The sequence below is a fragment of the Wickerhamiella sorbophila genome (assembly GCF_002251995.1).
Source record: "Wickerhamiella sorbophila strain DS02 chromosome Unknown contig1, whole genome shotgun sequence".
In the NCBI taxonomy this organism is placed as follows: domain Eukaryota; kingdom Fungi; phylum Ascomycota; class Dipodascomycetes; order Dipodascales; family Trichomonascaceae; genus Wickerhamiella; species Wickerhamiella sorbophila.
The window spans coordinates 593,174-613,627 of NW_020193984.1; the positions used below are offsets into that span (position 1 = coordinate 593,174).

Genomic DNA, 20,454 nt, shown 5'->3' on the forward strand with positions numbered 1-20,454 from the left:
TGTTGTGGTTCAATCGGACTGCTTACTAGTCGAAGATGGCTGGGTAGTGAATCTGTTAGAATAGTTATACAAATAGCAAGAGGGGGTTGTAGAAACAAGTTCAGGTGCAGAATAAGTTTACTTTTTGATTTGTCGAAGTCTGTCTGGATGAATATTTCCGAAATCTGAGGCGGCGGCCTTCGAACTTTCTTCGGTGGAACCCGACTTTGTATTAAGTTTCGTTTTCTTTTCCTGCTCAATTCGTTCTGTGAGTTCATCCTGCAAAGCAGCATTCTTCTGATCCAGCTTCTTGCGGCGTTTTGCAGAGTTGCCACCACCGCCTGCGGTCAACTCGACGTTAATCTTTCTGTATTTCAAAGTAGAGTGATGGAATCTCAAAGCGATGTGTAGATTCTTCGATGCCTCGTTGCCTTCGAACTCCATAAACGCAAAACCTTTCCGCATCCTCACATTGGAGGGATTAGCGGTCTTAAAGTGTTCTTTAAGCTCTTCTTCCTTCAGATCATAGGGCAGGTTGCCGACAAATAAAATAAATCTGGGGGGAGCTTTCTTTTTCGCTGGCGCCTCTTCCTCACGTTTACGTTTTTTTTCAACAGTAGCATCTTGCTCTTTTACAATTTCCTTTTCAGGTGCACCTTTCTTGAACTGCAAGGCCTTTTTTTGCTTTTTGGTCAATTTCTCCGACATCGTGCGTTCGAAATTAATTTTTCGACAGCCGCCCAAGTTTCGTAATCATGCCCCGGGGTATTGATCCGAAAATGTGGGGGCATTAGAACCAAAAAAGTAGCGCCGTTTTCCTTCCAAATTTTCGTATTCTTGTCTCTCTAATCAATCACGACTAGCTCTACTTTTAATATTCACTATTCACCCCAAGTTCCCACGCTTTGTGAGTCACAAGGGTTACGTGTGTCATCATAAGCGCGACAGTTCTTCGTATGTTTATATTGGCATAAAAATAGTAGTCGAGAAAAATAACCCCTAGCACAGCTTTTTAACATCATAATACTCGACGGACTACCTTGCCGCGCGTATTAGCAGTCTTTTTTTTGCGAGTTGGCAACACTCTATTCTCCCCACTTCCGTTCCCTCACAAAGCCAGTAAGCCACCTTTCCCTCCCTCTCATCAGCCACGCAAGACCACGCCTGACCCGAGGTTCCAAAACATAGGTGAGCTCGAGTACCCCAAACGGATACCACGGACTTATTTAGATTTCAAAGAGAATTCCTCTGCGTATAATGTCTGGGCCAAGTGATTTACCTGTTACCAAGACTATTTCTCTGGAGGAGCAGAACGCGTCCGATGGCACAATGGTAGTGCCGGCTCAACCGGTAACCCCTGCAAACTCCAGCTACCTCCTCACTGATTCTAATTTACGAGAGATTTTACTTTCCGACTCTGGCCCGGAGGCTCTGCTGTCTCGTCTAAAGCAATCTATCCACTCCTGTAAAGAGTTTGCAGCATACATCAAGAAAGCTGCCACTATTGAGAACGATCATTCACAGCAGCTCAAGAAAGCTGCACGTGGTGCAACAGACACTTTCAAGCGTTCCGATAATCGAACTGGTACATTTCAAACACAGATTCTCGACATCATCAAAAGCACCGACAGGGTAGGTGATGCTGGTAATAATTTCATTGATTCAATGCACCGGATCCACGATGAATTACTGGAATTGGTGCGTTCAATCGATCGCCAGCGCAAAACGGCTAAGGAAGTAGCTCTGCGCAACGAGCGCAATCTCCAAGAAGCCGAGACCCAAGCTGAGCGAGCTCGGGCCAAGTACGACCAGTCTTGTGAAGATCTCGAGCGTTCCCGCCAGGGAGATCCCAGCAAAGGTAAATTGGGGTTCAAAAACAAGAGCGAAGATGAGCTTCACAAGAAAATGACAATCGCTGAAGTCGACTACCAAAATAAGGTTGACACTGCGTTACGCATGCGCAGGGAACTTGTTTCAAAACTACGCGTTGACTCAGTCAAAACACTGCAAAGTCTGATTCTAGAATGTGACCAGGCTTTAAACCTCCAGGTGCTCCGCTACGCAAACCTTTTGGAGACGCTTCAACTCAATCGCGGCTTTGTTATCGCACCGATGAAACCAAAAAATTCCCCCACTGCTAACCTGACGGTCAAAGAGATGGCGTGCAAAATGGACTCGGAGCTCGATTTTTACAACTACGTGTTGGCGTTGCCTAAAACGAAAGCATCTCTAAATCGACCTCCAATCACGAACCGAAAGCATCCCTCTCTTTCTGGTGGCCGTTATGGTGGAGGTGGTGGCCCGATCAGTGCTGGGTCAACTAATATCAGTGCACCCTCCGGTTTCACGGTCAAGACGCCCAGTTCCAATATCGCTGGTCCTATCATTGTTAATGCAAGTCGCGAACGTAAGACCTCTGTGGCGAGCACTGCCAGTACTATACCCTCCAAGTCCTCCATCGTGGGTTCCGGAACTGCTAAAACAGGCCCAATATTGGCACCACGTGGTGGACGGCCATTGGAAACTTCTCCAACTCAACCCAATGCTATGGTATCACCTGCGGCGAATACGAGCGTGAATGATTTGACCAGCTCTTCAAATGCGGTCCCAGTGCCTCCTCCGGTGGCTACACCTACAATTGAGGTGACTGACGCTGCTCCCGAACCACCCGCCCAGGAATCTCCCACCAGATCGACGCCAGTTTATGGGACACCCCTTGAAGATCTGCTGGACCAGGAAGAGGGTACAGTTCCAAGAGTGGTTTATCAATGCGTTCAAGCTATTGACAATTTTGGTTTGGAAGTGGAGGGTATTTATCGAACTAATGGTAATTCTGTGCAAGTTCAGGAAATCAAAAGAGAATTCGATGCTGATTCGGCAGCTGTCGATCTGCTGCGACCAAATGCCGTCGTAAATGATATCCACAGCGTAGCATCTGCTTTGAAGCAGTATTTCCGTGAACTCCCCGATCCGCTTCTCACGCGTGAGTTCCACCGCGAGTTTATCAATGCTGCAAATATCAGTGACGATATTCGCCGTCGTGATTCCATTCATGCGATCATAAACAAGCTGCCTGATGCAAACTATACGACCCTGCGGTACCTCGTGTTCCATCTTTATCGTGTTCAGGAGCGGGAGTCTATTAACCGTATGAATATCACAAATCTTGGTATTGTCTGGGGTCCCACTCTTATGGCAACAGACTATTCGAACGTGGGTGAAATGGCTATTCAGGGTCGTGTTGTGGAGACTGTTCTCGCGAACGCATATGCTATTTTTGAAGCAGAATAAATCTGTCTTGTTTTTGTCGATATATATTTATCTTTCAGTAGAAAAAATTGAAACGGAAAGGAGAATAAATTATGTGAGAGGACCTAGGGTGCCTGCGCTCAGTCCTCCTCTGGCAAATCATGGTCTGCGACTCGTAAGCGGTATAAGAACTTGGATTTTGGCATAGGATTTGGATTCAACGCGAAAACATCGTCACGCTTGAAGGTTTTACCTGGCAGGTGGGAATGCCAGAGGATAAGCTCGGCTCTACCGCTCAGCAGATCAACTAGAGCATTTCTAATTTCAGAACGCTCAAAGGGTAACTGTTGAACAAGGGTTTTGTAGGTATTTGTGGAGCTTTCGAGATGTTTCAGTATGGCTAACTGAACGTTAGAGACAAAGAAGGAGTCACCACCGAAAAAAATCTGGGTCGAGGAAAGTGCCTCAGAAATGACAGCCTTTCTGTCAGTGTACAACTCCTCGTATTGATTCTGGACTTTTGTACCAGTTACGGTAGACAATTGATAGTCCAAATGCCAAGCGGAGCGGTTACCAATTAATGCACATTCATCGAGGCTCGCACTGACCTGACAATCACTCAATATGATTTTTGCAAAATAACCGTATTTACGATCGATTTTGTCCAGAGTGGCCACAATCAATTTCTGGTGTTCTTGATCAATGTCAACAGTTTTGCCATCTGGACGAGGCAACAAAAGCGCTTTGAGACTGTTCAAGAGTTCACTCACAAACTTCTTTTTAGAGTCTTCATTCAGGGATGAGACCAAGTCACCAGCATTCAATACCCGCTTGTTTCTTTTAGAGATAGAATTCATACCTCGCGGTGAACCAATTTCAAAAAGAACGTACCGAGCCAGATCTCTGCCTATTTTGGCTGTATCAACATCGGTCTCTTCCAAAGCCTTGGTCCACATTTCAAAGGGCTGATAAGATCGACTATCTGGTGCTGGGCATCGCACGAGGAGAGCATGCAGCCTTTGGAAGATAGCCGCCCTCTCGATCGGTTTGAGACCTGAGTTAACGATCTGGGTACATGCTTGTCCCAGAGCTCTTCTAACAAACTGGTCACTAGTAGCGACAGAGCCTTTCATTGTTGAAATCAATCTTTGGTAGGCGGTCAACGCTTTTGCATTGTTGCGAATTAAAACAGCTGGGAGGCAGCCAAAAAGAATAAGATTGGCCTCTGTGATAGCTGAGCTAACAATCACCTCCAGAACTTCCTGGTTTGCCGTTACTTTGCCCAATCCTACTTTATTCCAGGCATGCTCTAGCGTGTGGATCCAACTAGTCAAGAGCTGACAATGCCGAAGTAACAATCGATCCTTACGCTCACCTGAAAAAAGTGACTGTTGTTTCTCCAGCAGCTCTTTCGCGCTTGTTATGACCCTATTTTGGATCAATTGAAGGAATGTTTTTAGACTCTCTCCTGAAAAGAAACCGGAGAGGTTCACCATGCTGTCAATCGGAATCTGCAACTCCGTATCTTCAATGATAAGATCAATGGCCTCCACGTAGACTGCGCACAAGCGGTCAATTATTTCCTCATGACCAAGAACAACATCCGTAATAACACCCATATTCAAAAAGCGCGCATCTTTTGCGGAAGAACCTGAAACTAATGAGTAGATTTTGGACAGAACTGAAAGCACCAGCCGAGTCCGATTCAAAATTGCTACCGCGTCAATAATAAAATGATCGTTCTGGCCCAGATTGACAATGGTTTGGCTTGTTGCAATTAATGAACTTCCGATTTCGTGTTTTATACGAGACCAAAGCGGTTTGCCGCGCCCTTGCTGAGCCAAAAGCTCGGAATATTTTATCAGCTTTCGTGGCACTTGTTCCAAACTTTCAACAGACCCATCCTTGAGTATATCAGAAATACCCTGGACAACAAATTCCTCCATAGCCATCAAGGCCGATACTTCATCTGCCCATTTGGTTTGGGATTCAAGCGCAGGACTACCAAACCTACTCGATGATGCTGCACTCGAGACGGTCAGGCCTTCATAATCATCACTCAAACTCTTCTGCAAGCCCTGGTCGGAGCCATTTCTTGAACCAGGAGCTTCCATGGATCAGGGTCTCAAGTAAGCCTACAAGAATGGATGAAGTGGGAACACAAGGCTACTGTGTTCACAGAACGATATTAGCTTGAACGCTTTGGATTCCTCACTACCCTATGAATATGCTACTCAAATGAATGCACAACCTCTAATTTATGTCGAATTAACCAGGGTACGAGAGGCAGGCGGTGTACATCTATTTAGGGTTTGATCCGAGTAATGACTAAGTTCTGTGTAAGCTCTATGTAATCTCTTATATGTAGCATAGGGCTTTAGGGCTGTACAGTCACGCGATCGGGCCCTCTAGTAGGCCAATACACTCGCGACCGGGACTGGAAATACTCAACCTTCAATATGGCTGATAACGATACTCAGCAGCGCCGCCGCAAGACTTTGAAGAAGTTCTCTTACCGTGGTGTTGATGTTGCCGATCTCATCAACATGAGCACTGAGGACTTTGTTCCCCTGCTCCACTCCCGTGGCCGTAGAAAGTTCAAGAGTGGTCTCAATGCTAAGACCCTCCGCTTCATGGCTAAGCTCCGCAAGGTCAAGGCCGAGGCTGGTCCCGATGCCAAGCCCGCCCCTGTCAAGACCCACCTCCGTAACTGCATGGTCGTCCCCGAGATGATTGGCAATGTTGTCGGTGTCTACAACGGTAAGGTCTTCAACGCTGTTGACATCCGCCCCGAGATGGTTGGCAAGTACCTTGGTGAGTTCTCTATTACCTACAAGCCTGTCAAGCGTAAGAACCCCAACGCCAACGCTGCTTTCTCTAAAATGATCCCCCTTAAATAAGTAGCACGAATTCATTTTTTGTAATTAACTCGCGCTCTGTTTTATAGGGTTCAGCATTAAATTTACTTTTAAATCTCTATTGAGTATATCTTCTCTAAGCCGTAGCCCTTTTCCGCGTCCTAGGCTGCTGGCCCATCCATCATAGAATGCAATCCTTCCCGGGCCGTGCCTGCTGAGGGATCGTTGGGAGTTCAGCCTGTAGTAATGGGTCAGCTGTGTGAACTACAGCAAAACCATGTTTTGATATAGACTGCCTAAATGTATACTTTCAATATGCTCGTTTCAAACACTATATTGCATTCCGTGTGAGTGTGCCCCCAATTTGGGACCCGGACCATCCGCATAAGGCTAGTGTTACAACCAGCAGCTATCATAGAACATAGCCCAACGATAAAAGCGACCAGTGAGAGAGCTGGCTCGTCAGATATAGCGAGAGTTGATCGGAATTCATTAAGCCTCTTGAAAAAATAAGCGTGCGTTCAGCAGATTTATCCTCACATTTCCATGGTCCCAGCATAAGACTTATTTTTCATACCTTCAATTTAATATCAGTAGAATTCATATAATTTTTTCCCTGTGCTATTGTTTCTTTGGCGCTTCCCTGGCGTTTGGGGTGCCGATGTTGAGGTCCCCGAGGTAGAACCCTGCATAGTGATAACGCGCGGCACGGATGCCTGCAAAACACGGCTCTGGCCGGTTCACTCGGTCGCATCTAAAATACAACCTTTTCTTGAATGAGCTTAAGAACATCTATTGTGAGTTAATTAGTAGAAACTCCGTTGATTCAATCACTGAAGCTACCACGTCGGTATGCCCTACTGCTCGTAACAAGCCGACTTCCAGCAAAAGGGATAGCAGGTTAGATTAATGGTTCCTCTGAAAAACAATGAAAAAATTACTCTGTACATGAGAAACTATCTCAGCTACAAAATTGCTTCATCGCCGAGATGTTTGTTCTACGACACCACCCGGAGTGACCAGGCGTTACATACGTTCTTCGGCGAAACAATGACAGATTACACAGGAGGATGGTTTTTGACTCAACTATTCAACGTTTTGGGCAGTACACTACTCGTTTCTTCCACTGCAAACGTGCTAGTGTCGGAACGACCATGTAAAAGAAACGTGCTTGCTGGACAACCCTCCTGGCGGACAATACTAGTGCTATTGAATACACTCAGCCAACTTCAATCAATACGATGTTAAAGCCACTTGGCCACGATAATGCTCCGTTCCATCTATATGAACAAGCATGGCCGTTGTTACATATTTTTTATTTCTGCTTTTTCCCGGCTGGATCATAAGACGATATTCTTGTCTCAACTTTTTTTCATCCAACATAGACCATCTTAAGCACTTGTCACATTATCTGGACTATGTCCGTAACTATAGCTCTCAGAAATCAAAACTCCAACGAATCACAGTTAAGCCATATAGCAGACCGCCGTGAGCCAATTAAGCGAAAATGCTATGTGCAGCTGCCAGCCACTTGAGTCACGCAAGACATCATGCTCGGTCGCGTTATCACGTGAATAGGCAAGGGTGGGGAATGGTGCACAAAATTAATACTAGAGCACCCAGGCCTGTCCGAGCACTTCAAGGGGTGGAATATAAGCATTATTGTTGGTATAAGCTTCAAATATTGCGTAAATTCTAAATTCTATTATCGTGATATCGGTTCGCAGATGAAAGCCACCGGCAAGTGCTCAACCAGACAAATGCACGGCATACCCACTTCTTAAACATGTTGCTTGGCTCAAAAACCTCCTACATTCTCAGAGCTGTTATTTCTTATAAATCCTCGCCTGGTGAACATATGTACGTCTGTTTTATATATTGGTGTGCCTGCTAGCGTTTAGCGATAACCTCAAATCGCAACTAGTATATTTCGCTCGACCCATATCAGCCTGCTGAAATGTATGTTCGCAGATTACGCATCTTTCTGGGGTCGATCGTAGGGCCCTTGTGTTCATATTCAGTCTCTATATAGTTGTGTGCAATATTCGGTCTTAGGGGCTACGTAAAGCTATGTACTTTGAGGGATCATGTTTTTTCGAAGTGAAATACTGCACACAAAGTACGTGTGAGTGGATACGATGAGGTGTGTCGCCAACCTCAAAAATCACGCGGCTCCACGTTGATAACAGGTGCTCGCATAGCATGGATGCCGTCCGCTGATAAGGCCAATGTTAGACTTTTGATTACTCGCACAACAAAATGTCATTGCTACGTAGTTGCTAACTATATTATTTAGATACGAGAGTTAATTTGATATCCGCCAAAGTTTATTCCTTCCCAAAGTGCAAGTCGGGCTGCGTTGTGCGGAGCCGTGGCATGCAGCGGTCTGCACGGGTCAGCATGGGACGGCACTACCGTGCATTCGCGCATGTTATACGGAAACTACATAAGTGGCCAGTATCATTAACTCATTCAAGGCGAAGGATCTAGAAGCTGCCCTCATATTGAGTCTGAAGCTTTATTTGGCGTCTGATTAACCTTGTTGAGATTGTTCTAAACCTCCTGCGTCCGCGTCCTAATTAAAATTCTTGCGGTCTTCACAACCAGCAATGTCACAAACAAGCTTGAGTGACTCCATCGACAAAGAAAAGACTGTCTACGTCACTAAAGGCTTTGAAACCGCCCCCAACGGTGTGGTCGTAGATGTTGACGACCTCCGTCACATCAACGACCGTTTCGACGGTTCATTCAAAGATGACGACCTGGTCTTCATTTCAGGCCATATGAATGACTTGAATTTCGAGCAAGCTTTAGAGGTGGTTCGTAATGCTGCCATTGATCATGACGATGACCCCTCTATTGACCGTCAAACGCTTGAGCTTCTCAAGCGCCTACCCGAAGGTCCGCTAGAAAACCAATCAGAAACCGAATGGGAACAGCTTGTGAGGTTTGAGGCTTTTCTTGTGAAAGATTGGTCGGTTTATCCTGAGGTTCGTGCTGTAACGCGTCCCATTGATGAACCAGGTGACTATTGCGAAACTCTTCGTGTATACGTCATTGGTTTATTCCTTGCTTGCGCAGGTTCTTGTCTTGCTACATTCTTCTTTAATCGTTTCCCCCAGATTTCTATTTCTCTCAGTGCCATCCAGCTACTTATCGTGTGCTGGGGTCAGGGATGGGCTCGCCTACCGAACTTCAAGATCCCTATCTGGCCTGGGAAAAAGATTGATTTCAACCCTGGCCCATGGAGCTTTAAAGAGCAAACACTTTGCTCTTTAGCTGTATCTGTCTCTCTTGGTGCACCTTACTCTCAGTACACAATTACTGCTCAGCAGAACGATAACTTCTATGGGTTCACAGGTGGTGGTTTCGGCTATATGATTATGTTTACCTTGTCCTCTCAAATGATGGGGTTCGGTATTGCTGGTATTATGCGCACTTTCCTGGTTTATCCTGAGCAGTGCGTGTGGTTCTCGGTATTGCCTACCATTGCCCTGAACCGCGCTCTCATGGAAAATGAGGATCGTACCCCTATTAACGGCTGGCGTATTAAGCGCTGGGAATGCTTTGTTATCTTTTCAGTCTTCAGCTTCTGTTGGTACTGGGTCACCAACTTCCTTTTGCCTTTCTTGCAAATGTTCGATTGGCCAGCTTGGATCTCCCCTAGGAATGTTGACCTACAAGCCATGACAGGTATGGTTAACGGTCTATCCTTGCATCCTATTACTACTTTCGACTGGAATACTATGGACCAAAGTGGTATGATCACTCCCTTTTACTCAACTGCAAATATGATGTTTGGTTCCTTCATTGGTATGTTTGCGATTCTTGTCATTTGGTACACAAATGTTTGCAACACCGGCTACCTACCCATCAACTCTAATTCTTTGTTCAACAATGAGGCTAAGCCATTCTCTGTCACAAAGGTACTTGATGCTCAAGGAAAGCTGGACGAGGCCAAATATCAGAAGTACTCTTTGCCATATTACACAGCGGGCAATCTTGTTGTCTACGGCTCTTTCTTCATGATCTACCCTGCAATGGTCGTTTACGCTATTTTGAATTATGGTGGTATCATGTTGAAGTCTGTGAAGATGTTTGGCCATAGCTTGCTCCATCCTTCTGAGGGTCTTAAATCGCATCATGACCGTTTCTCGCGTGCTCAGCAGAAGTATAGGGAAGTTCCCGAATGGTGGTTCCTTGTGATCCTCTTGGGATCATTCGGTATGGCTGTCGGTACCGTTGAATACTACAAGTTTACTCAGACTCCAGTCTGGACAATTGTGTTCGGCGCAGTTCTGGCTTTGATCTTCACCATTCCCTTCGGTTTGTTGTACTCAGTTACCAACCAGAGCTTCCAAATTAATGTTCTTATTGAACTTATTATCGGTTATATTATGCCTGGCAACGGAAACGCTTTGATGATTGCCAAGTCCTATGCCACTGAGTTTTCGTCCCAGACTGATAATTATATCACCAACCAGGTCCAAGCTCACTACACCGGTATTCCTCCTCGGGCTTTGTTCCGCGTCCAGATGCTCTCCGTGATTGTCGTCACTTTTGTTCAGGTTGGCCTTATCTTCTGGCAGCTTAATGGTGGTATTCCTGGTTTCTGCGACCCCGAAAACGTCCAGAAATTCACCTGCCAGTCCTCCCGCACTTTCTTCAATGCAGGTGTGATTTGGGGTACCATTGGTCCAAAACGTGTGTTTGATACGCTGTATCCTAGTATGAAGTACACTTTCCTCATCGGAGCGTTTTTCCCAATTCCATTCTGGCTTGCTCGTCGCTTCTTGACTCGCATGACCAAAGCTTTAGACTGGCTTTACAACATCAATGAACTGCTTTGGGTTGCCGGTATTATCTCCACTTTTGCCCCTTACAATTTCGGCTATTGGATTCCGAACTTCTACCTCAGTTTCATTTTCAATTATTGGATCAAGCGCCGTGCCCCTATCTGGTGGGCCAAGTATAACTATGTTATTCTAGGTGCCATGCGCGTTGGTGTGGCTTATGGTGCTCTCATCATGTTCTTCTCTACAGGCTATAAACACTTTGCTGCAATTGGTGGTGCGGCTGGCTGGTGGGGAAGCAACGTCATGTATGAAAATCTAGATGCTGGTCTACCCATCTTGGACAGTGAAGGCAATCAAATCGGAACTGAGTACGCTGTGCGTCTCCATCTTGCGGAGGGAGAATATTTCGGGCCTCGTCGTGGCCACTTCCCTTGAAGGAATCAACTTATTTCTCCAAATCCGAACCTAACGGCTCTCTTTCACGCCTTAAAATTTCGCTCTTCCTTGTACAAAATTACTTAGGTCCATAGTGGGTTCGCTCGAACAACATATATATATTTCTTTAAAATTCTCATTACATCCGCTCAATAACGCCGCCGTAAATCTGCTCGACTTCAAAAATGATTCCGTTTAGTGCACGCACAGGATACCAATGTATAGCCTCCGGCAATTTGTGACGATCCAGCCCAATCCACTCCACTGGCGGTGTAGCCTCGCCCATGTCGTGCAGCTGGGGTATATTGATTCGAGGAGATTCAATATGATGGTACTTGGGAATCTCCGCAAAGCGCAGATCTGAGTTAATCAACGCTTCAAAGAGTTTGCGGGAAACCTCGAAATCTTCTAGGCTCATCATGCTATTTTTGTCGTCAGCAAGATAGTCTTGACTATCAGCTGAACGAGGACGAGCTGGCGTAGTTGGTTGTGACACGAAAATTCCTCCCACCTTCGCGCGCTCACTGGGATCCAAAGATGCTAGGTATATTTTCTTGCGAACATCCCAGGCTTTGGAGTGAACACTTGAAATCTCGCGAATGAACGCAACAGAGCCCAAGTTCCAACCGACTTCCACAGTTCCCATAAAATCAGATGAAAAAGTGTAGCATACGTGTCGCCCGTTAGGTTTAAGCAGTGCATACATGAACATTTTGCATTTGGGAATGGTAACAATGTTATTCTTCGAGGAGCTAGCCGCCGCTTTGAAAAAGGAGTCAACCTGCAGGCTGGTCACATCCGCTGCTGAGAATGATGTTTGCATTGCTGCTAAAGATAACAACAATCGATGAGTCTCAAAATTGAACTCGGAGTGAAGTCCGTTTTGATCCAGCCACTGTGTGAAAAAGATGTGCATACCTCCAGAGGACACACACATAGCAGTACTTTCGCTAAGATCAGACGGAAACACGTATAAGACGGTCTCACCTAGCTTCAAGTTAAGTTTGACCTTGAGTCTTGTGAGAAGATTGAGGGTTCTGTCATTGATTTCACGACGCTTGAGTGCAATAAGATCATCCCCACCATCATCAAGGGGAACCGTGCTACTAGGCATCTTGAAAGTACCTACCAAATCGGCCATATCGTACAGATGGCTGGCAGCCAAAGCAGTGAAAGTTGCAGAGGCACTCTCGCATTGGAAAGATATCTCTAGCTCGTCATAATCCAACGACGGTCTTTGGGTGTTTCCGATTGCGATCGATGATTTAGCAACACGCAGTGCGAGGAACGGATTGAAATCTAGACTCAAATAAGCATCGAACGATGGTATTCCTGCCACAAACAGAACTTGAGGCGTTTGGTATAGGTCCTCGCCAAATTCGACGGTCAGGTGCGCATTCGTTCCTTTCACGTCTAACGCACCTCCCACACGTCCTTCACAAGAGACAACAATAGCACCAATACCACCTGCGAAATACTGGCGTCGCTGAGACTTCTTCAATGAGCTCAACCAAAACCAATCCAGTGTAAGTTCAGCCTTTCCTACAGACTGTCCCAAGTCGATATAACCTTTTACATTTCGAACATGCCACACCAGTGACCACTGGAATGCAATGGATGCCATGGCCTTGCGGTAAGTTTGTATATGTGTTGAGCCAGTGGGAGAAGACTGAGGTGCTTTAGGGCTGGCTGGAGAAACCACATCAGTATTCGGCAAAGATGTGACTGGGGTCCAGATATCAATGAAAGACCTGATATCATTAATTTTGCTAACCTTGAGACTGAACTCCGGGTCCGCAGTTGACAGACCTATCTCTATTGGTGTGTTGCTCCGCTGACGGTGAATCACCGTGAACGATAACGTGCCAATGCCGGCTTCAATAGACCTCTCATGTGAAAATATATGTCGAAGCGCAACTTTTGCACCTCTTACTGAGCCAGATAGAGCCAGGTACTGGTTGGACAACTCGTCCAGCGGAGAAGTCAGCACTACGGTAATTCCATCATACAATAGTGTTGTCGCAACCTTCGCAAAAGGTTCACAAGACAACTCTAGTTGTTGAGCAGAGAAGTTCACAAAAATGGTATACTCGATAGCAGATAGTAGAACATGGAAGTCCTCCACACTCGATGAAACAGGTGTTGAAAGCGTTGGTGCATGTTGTGCAATATCTGTCCGGATCCGCAACTTTCTGGGTTTGGTGGGAGTACGAGGACTTTGTGGAGAAATAGTTGAAGCCATTGTTCTATGAGGCTCCACATGAACATGACGATGTGCAAGTTGATACTCGATATTCCTGACCATGTTTCTTAGCTCCTGTAGCGCTTTTGGATATATTGTATTCGATGACTCTGAAATGCTGATGTCGATGTTGAGTACATCCCTCAGTGGGATTGTCTTCCTTCGATAGTCAACCGTTACCTTAGCAGCGGGACTGTGTAATTCAAGGGAAGGCGTGTTGAAGCTTCCATACTCCTCAAATAGACGAATCCGTGCCCTAGAAATAGAGCTTAATCCGTGCAAAGAAAAAGGAAGTCGGATCGGTGATCTAACTTGAGGAGGTTTGTCAGGTTTCTCATCCATGCTCTCGTCCGATAGCCCCTCGGAATAGAGTCTTTTCGCTTCATCAACCGAATCAGCCAATCCTACAAGAAGTGGAACAACCGCTGCAGATACGTCGATATTCAAAGATTCACCACTGTTGTTGATGTATACGAAATGCTCGTCCTCATTTTGTAGAACCACCACAGACAAAGCTAAGCTGGGGAGAGCTATCTTGCTACCATATTGCGAATGAGAAGAGTCAGGCTGAATATAGAACTCATGCATATCCATACGTGCGGTTAAACCATTCTGTCGAATATTGAGGGCCTCGTTCCCAACTACGATTCCTCCACCGTTTCTCGTCTGCCAGGTGAATGATTGATTTTTTAGAGCAAAAACAGCGCTCAGACTCTCAAAAAAGGTCGGAATACTTTGCTCTGCGCTGTCCCTATCATGTTTAACCTCAGACTTGTCAATCGTCTCGAAAAATGTGGATCTAGACTGAAGCTTTGTGACAGCGCGAGAAATAGAAACTGCTCTGACAGGATCCAAAACGAGCTTGCAATAGTTGCTTGATATTTCAAGCTTTTGAAGATCTTTTTCGTGATTGTATGCAGCAGTAAGCTGTACAGCTAGTACAGGAGGCTGGTGACTCGACGAATTCGATACAACAGGTGTCTGGGGAGTTGATGGCAAACCACCAAGTTTGGACAGAAGCTCCACCCGCAGCTCATCTAGTGAGCCGAATAGCTCTACCGGACACGCAAACGGTTTATCACGGTCATCGCGTTTGAAGTTGAAAAAGTGGCCGGTCATGTAGCGTGCAATGAAGATGAATGTAGCATCACTCAAAGGCAACGACAGCTGCGCCTCATCAATCCTCACAGAGTAACTTGAAAGTTGTTGTGAGTCTGACGTGACATTATCCTTCAGGTTTTCTTCGCTTGGAAGCGACTCGAGTGCATCTGCGTACTTGGTCGCAATCGAATTGAACGTACTCATAACTTGTTCGATCTCAGCGGCAATATTTTCCTCTTTCAAAAGATCCAGAAACCATAGAAGCTCCATTGTATCCAGTTTAGCCAACTTTACGGAGTTCAACAAATCCAAAGCATGAAGTTCTGGTTCATATCGAATAATATTGCTAACGTCCAGCAGTTCAACACTCACAACTGGACTGCCAGCCCCATAAAGCATCCCTAACACACCTCTATCTAGATGAATATCGGCCAAAGTGGTGGCATGATCTGGCTGGCGTGATCGGACAACGAGGTGCTCCCCTGTAAGTGCGGCTCTCAGACTCTCTAAGAGAACAGTCTTGATTGTAATTGTTGTCACATCCAAATTGAAATGTATAGGTACGTGCTCCTTGTCGTGAGTTCCATCCATAGTGCGGGTGCTGTCTGAACGTGATCCCGTAGAAGTGTCTTCGCTGAAGCCTGTCATCAATTTAGAGCGAGTTTCGTGTATAATGGCTAAAAACTTTTTGAAATCTTCCAAATCAGTTTCAAAAAAGTTATTGACCAAGTTGCAAAACTCTGTGATATGAGCATTTGAAACGAGTGATAGCTCACCGACATTGGACACAACCCGCGTGTACGCCTCCCAGCCAATAAGGCCTACATTGACTGAATCTAAAATATAGTCGAAAAGATCAGTGCCAGTCGAATTTACCGCACTCAGGCAAGATGAAGCCATCGCAGCAATTGTAGTGTGATACCACTGAGTGCTCGAAGATATGAATGTACTCAAGGCTTGCACTTGTTTACATTGCAACTCAGCACCGAAGGAACGTAGTGAAGCTTCGAATCCGAAATCCTGGATAAAACCTAACACGAAACCTTTTACAGCACGTGCACTGCTTTGGCGGGGTTTGAGGTCAGTAGAGCGCTTCGGGTTGAATAGTTCTCTGAGTAACTCAGGGTGCTCAAATTCTGCTATTGTTTTGGCAACCGTTGCAATTGGCTTCATTGTGCGAGTACTCAAGTGAGTCCGCGCCCTTGCGCATGTTATCATAAGACTTGTAAAAACCGTTGCCGCCGCAGGTTTGAATGAACCATGCATATTCGTGTAGTCCAAGATGAAGAAATCCTCAGTATGGTCTCCATAGTTCAATCTGGTAGTTATACTATCGATACCGCAACGAATAGCAACTGCTGTTCTATCCCATCTTTTGGGACGCTCTCCAAAAGTGTGTGTGAATACGAGAGCTGAATCAAGATCTTCTGTTTGCTCCCAGCTTCGCCAGCGACTAAAAATATCCATGACTTGTTTTTTAGCATCAGAAGGTACCTCGTAAGTGCGGTTCTCAATAGTGCGCTCAATCTCTTGGATTTCTGAGCTTGGCAATAGGTTTAGCAAATGTCTCAATCTTACGGAGATGCGCCAACTGATATGTGAGCGTGTGTGGTTCTGGCTCTGAGCACTTCCAAACGGCCTTGAAAGTACGTAAGAGTCCTGCTCAACATTATGTCGTTCACTCGCACGTGCGACCTCCAGCATCGCATACGCCATTTTTTTGTGTTCGGAAGTTTTGGAAACCGTTAGCTTTTTGAGCTTATCGATCTCGCAAACAAGTTCCAAAATATAACGGGTCACCCAGCCCAACTGCTTTTCAGCCCAAAAAAGATCGATATTATCTGTGTGAATTTGACCAACAGAGTCTTCGTTATCCAAAACGAACCAGCCCGCAAGCTGGTTCACTCGAAGTGACACCGCATTTCTTGTCAAGGCGTCCTGTGATGTATTGACGCTTAGGCTTAGAACATCAAGCCCTATATCAACGACATTCGGAACTTTACTAGGGCCAATTTGAACCATAATATTCAGTTTTTCAAGACTCAATAAAACGTGATTCGGTTCAAGACAGATGTCCATTGGCTCATCTTGCCCGCTACTCGTGCCGTGCTGTGTATTTTTCGCCATGCCCAGCTTGATATCGACAGCTTCCGTAGATACCAGGGCTCTGAAGCACTGCTTATCATCCTCTTTAGCCAACACTTGAACTACTCTGCAGTGCATTTTATCAAATGCGGCAGTTAAATCGACATTATTCAAGTGAAGACTAACTGCATCAATAAGCTGGATGGTTTGAGGCAAAACTGTAGCAGTCAAAGGCCCTAATTCAAAAACAATGTCATCATATATCAACGATTCGTCAAATTTAGGAAGCGATGGAGCTCCCGGGTACGATTCATGACCATTAAGATCAAAATCATGGTCACCCTGTTTCATTTCCGGCTCGTGAAAACCTTCTGGAGGTAAAAACCCGAAAAATTTCTCTTTGGAATTAAATGCGAACTTAGCTGGTTCAAATTTGGCTTTCACTCTGGAGCTGGATTCTGATATATCACTGCTCGAGCAGCTATCATTTGAAGAGAACAAATTTGAGTTGGATCCAGAATAGTGTGATCTTGAAGACGCAGAAAACTTGGATAATCTGTCGTACTGAAAATCTAGAGCAATTGACTGTGGGTTCGCATTTGCAACCAGTTCTTGCGTTAGTTGAGGTGGGAGGGGCGGTAAAGAGACTGCTGGCACAATATGATCGGCGGGCTTGGTACTGTAAGGTGGGTTTGAACGATGCCATCTATCCAACAAGAACGGACATCGGTGGAAAAGCATGTCATGTAGTGCAATATGCTCCTGCTGCATCTGGTACTGCCGCAAGGGCTCCTTTGCATGGGAAAAAACACTGCAAGCAGCAGACGTCTGTAGCAATAATACAAGTTCGCCCTTGTGAAACCCTCGTAGCTCGATATTGGGGATGGATGCGGTCAACCTGCGGCTATATCTCTCGTTTGCATAATCATTTTTACGCAGTGAGATGGCCGAGGTATGGTACTCAATCCGAGTGTTATCACTTGAATGGAGGTTCAAAGCAAATGATTTGACATCAACACAAAGGAACGTAACATCAAACAGGTCCGGTTCCTCCGTAATTGGTTTATTTTCAATACCTTTGAAAGAGTGTCCAGCGAACACCACGATACGGCCCAATATATCCAGCATATCGAAGGGTCCATCCAAAATAACATCTCCCAGCTCAATGTTCCAGCAGCAGACATATGTTGGCTCACTCGGGGGTAAACCAAACATTCGATGCGCGGTAACAATGAATTCACTAACGAATGCCACCGATGTGTCGTCAAAATCGGAAAGCTCAGGTTTAGCCAAATCTAGGACAAGCTCTAATTCGAGTTCTTTGTGTAAATAACCTGTCATAGGAGACAGTTCCGCTTGTAGATCCATGTAGTAGTTGGTGAATCTCATTTCTGCCGCCAAGTTGGCGAAATGAAGAGCGATACATGCTTTCGCAGAGTATAAATATGCCGGAAGCACAAGGCAACAGTTCTGGACATCAAAATGCATCTGGACATCAAGGTCAGGATCATATCTTGAAAACTCGTATTCTTCACTGAAGACGTCATTTTTTGTCAGTTTTTCGTAATATTCCTCACTAGTTTGAAAATGGTAATTTTGGCCGAAATAGTTTTCACGGATAGTCATCAAATAATTAATAGCAAAGCCGTGAGCAATCAGAGTGAAGTCACGCCCATAAACGTTGATAATTTCAGTCTCTGCATTCTTACTGTCTTCGACACAGTTGTAAGTATACGAGAGGTCAACTCGGAAATCGTAAACTCTACCCAGATGGTTTGACTCAAGAAAGGAATGCAGCATATGCCATGGCGGGGCACTCACTTCCAAATCAAGCAAATCCGTGGCCAAAGTGATTTTCGAGGTGTTCGTTAGTGGGCGCACCTGATCTGCAGAAAGGTCCAATGTTAAACCGATCGCTTTCGTTCTGAAAACGAGGTAAGTGTTTTCTTCTAAACTCGTGGGATTGTTGATAATGTTTTGACTGTTGACATTTAACCACAGTTTTAGATTATCAGCAGACCATTTGAAGCTGTAAACTGCCGGGACGAAATGGCTGTAGTCGACATCCTGTGGAGAAGATATGTCTTTGAAATAATCAATAAGAAGAGTTGCCTGCTCACGAAGGAAAAAGAAGTCAAGGTCCATGGATTTGAACAATATATCCCATTTCTGTAAACCATTCCATTTGAGAGGAACAATTTGTACTAAGGAAATCGTGTGATTTTTCGTTTTGATAGCCAGGTCGTGATTTACCGATGTTCGTACCTGGAGCTTATCCAAGAATAGTTTGAACACATTACGATAGCCATATTCATGAGCGAGCAAATCTATTTCGACCTCACCATTAGATCCTTGATCAGCACTGATATCAATCCACCCGTAAGCGCGCGTGGTGTTTGCCGCTTGAGAGTTGATCAAGTGATGTATCCACTGCATATCTTTCGAAGGCTCGCGTATTGGAATGTGCAAGTTAAACTGGTTGACAAAATCGAAAGTGATTCTCATTTTGGGAGCTTCACGCATGGTCCCCGCTTTGTGGATGTTCGCAGCAGGTTTGGCGTCCACACACACCTGAGGGAAAAAGGCGTTGACCAGCTCCAACCGTTGTCTATCTGTCCAAGGTCCATAATTAATGCTTGCAGATGTGAAAACAATATTTGTATGAAATAGTGGGGCCGGAAGAGGAGTCTCTGATTCGACGTTCGGGCCAACAACATCCAAGAAATGTTCCAGCATCATCTCCTCTGCCTCAAACACAGTAGACACCCTAGCATACTCAGCAGTATTAGAGTCCATCTCTCCTACTTCATCGTCACCTTCTGCGTCGTTGTATCTGTTCAATCCGCGCCATGCACTCGAATCTCTTTTCCTCACCTTACCGAGTCTGAACCAAGGCCCATTGCTTGGTGCGAACACATTACCTCTAGACTTATGATAGTCCAAATTTGGATGCAACGTTATTTTGGGTCTTTCCCAGAATGTTTTTGCCAAAATCATATAGCGATCATAGTCGTTTGAGGCTCTATCGACGTCAATAATACAATCCATGTGTTTGCTCGTCAATACCAGCAAAGACTCGGTATCTACATTGCCCATGACAACTGACGAGCGACGTACTTTGATCTCCAGTGGTAGAAGGCGCAGTAAGAATTCCTCAAAGTATCCAATTTCCTTGCCAATTACTCGTTGCGGCTTGATAATCCCATTCACGAGGTCCTCAATGTTATCGTAGGCGACAGATCGGTTGAAAACGAAAATCTCAGCACCATGAATTTCGCAACATAACTGACAGGCTGGCTTTTTCATTTCATCCAAGTCTTGCGCGAAAAGCGCTGCGACTCGCGACCGACGAAGCCAAAACCGCCAATGTAAGGTGGCATGAACAATTGATATTGCATGATCCTTGTATATAAACTTGACATTTTTCACAAATATTTGGCCGCCCAGTATGGATATTTGCAGCGATCCAACAACAAAGGTCATTTGATGGTATTTCCAAAGATACCAACCGGCAGCCTTTGAAATGATAAGGCTGGCGAATTGATTGAAATAAAAAACAATAAATAAGCTCAGTAGCACTATCATGATGCATTCCACCAGGAATACCCATGAAAACTGTTTCGTGTTGAGAATCGACGTCACGCCGAACTCTACATCTGTTCCCGCCATGGTGAGTGCTGACAGACCGTGGGCAGGGGCGTTAGACATG

The 20,454-nt window shown here is 45.3% G+C and overlaps 6 protein-coding genes across 6 annotated transcripts; 3 read left to right on the forward strand and 3 right to left on the reverse strand.

Annotated features, from left to right (window-relative positions):
* Positions 1 to 117: 117 nt before the first annotated feature.
* B9G98_00364 (Nucleolar protein 6) lies at positions 118 to 687 on the reverse strand (the record flags this gene model as incomplete). Its single annotated transcript, XM_024806922.1, has 1 exon — positions 118 to 687. The coding sequence occupies one exon, from the start codon at positions 685 to 687 to the stop codon at positions 118 to 120; it is 570 nt and encodes a 189-aa protein (XP_024662690.1).
* A 549-nt stretch (positions 688 to 1,236) lies between these two features.
* On the forward strand, positions 1,237 to 3,270 carry B9G98_00365 (RHO GTPase-activating protein RGD1; the record flags this gene model as incomplete). Its single annotated transcript, XM_024806923.1, has 1 exon — positions 1,237 to 3,270. One exon carries the CDS (start codon positions 1,237 to 1,239, stop codon positions 3,268 to 3,270), a length of 2,034 nt encoding a protein of 677 aa, XP_024662691.1.
* A 98-nt stretch (positions 3,271 to 3,368) lies between these two features.
* On the reverse strand, positions 3,369 to 5,342 carry B9G98_00366 (hypothetical protein; the record flags this gene model as incomplete). Its single annotated transcript, XM_024806924.1, has 1 exon — positions 3,369 to 5,342. One exon carries the CDS (start codon positions 5,340 to 5,342, stop codon positions 3,369 to 3,371), a length of 1,974 nt encoding a protein of 657 aa, XP_024662692.1.
* A 345-nt stretch (positions 5,343 to 5,687) lies between these two features.
* On the forward strand, positions 5,688 to 6,128 carry B9G98_00367 (40S ribosomal protein S15; the record flags this gene model as incomplete). Its single annotated transcript, XM_024806925.1, has 1 exon — positions 5,688 to 6,128. One exon carries the CDS (start codon positions 5,688 to 5,690, stop codon positions 6,126 to 6,128), a length of 441 nt encoding a protein of 146 aa, XP_024662693.1.
* A 2,567-nt stretch (positions 6,129 to 8,695) lies between these two features.
* On the forward strand, positions 8,696 to 11,317 carry B9G98_00368 (Oligopeptide transporter 2; the record flags this gene model as incomplete). The annotated part of the gene is made up of 1 exon (XM_024806926.1): positions 8,696 to 11,317. One exon carries the CDS (start codon positions 8,696 to 8,698, stop codon positions 11,315 to 11,317), a length of 2,622 nt encoding a protein of 873 aa, XP_024662694.1.
* Positions 11,318 to 11,456: 139 nt separating this feature from the next.
* B9G98_00369 (Protein CSF1) lies at positions 11,457 to 20,453 on the reverse strand (the record flags this gene model as incomplete). The annotated part of the gene is made up of 1 exon (XM_024806927.1): positions 11,457 to 20,453. One exon carries the CDS (start codon positions 20,451 to 20,453, stop codon positions 11,457 to 11,459), a length of 8,997 nt encoding a protein of 2,998 aa, XP_024662695.1.
* Position 20,454: the final 1 nt, after the last annotated feature.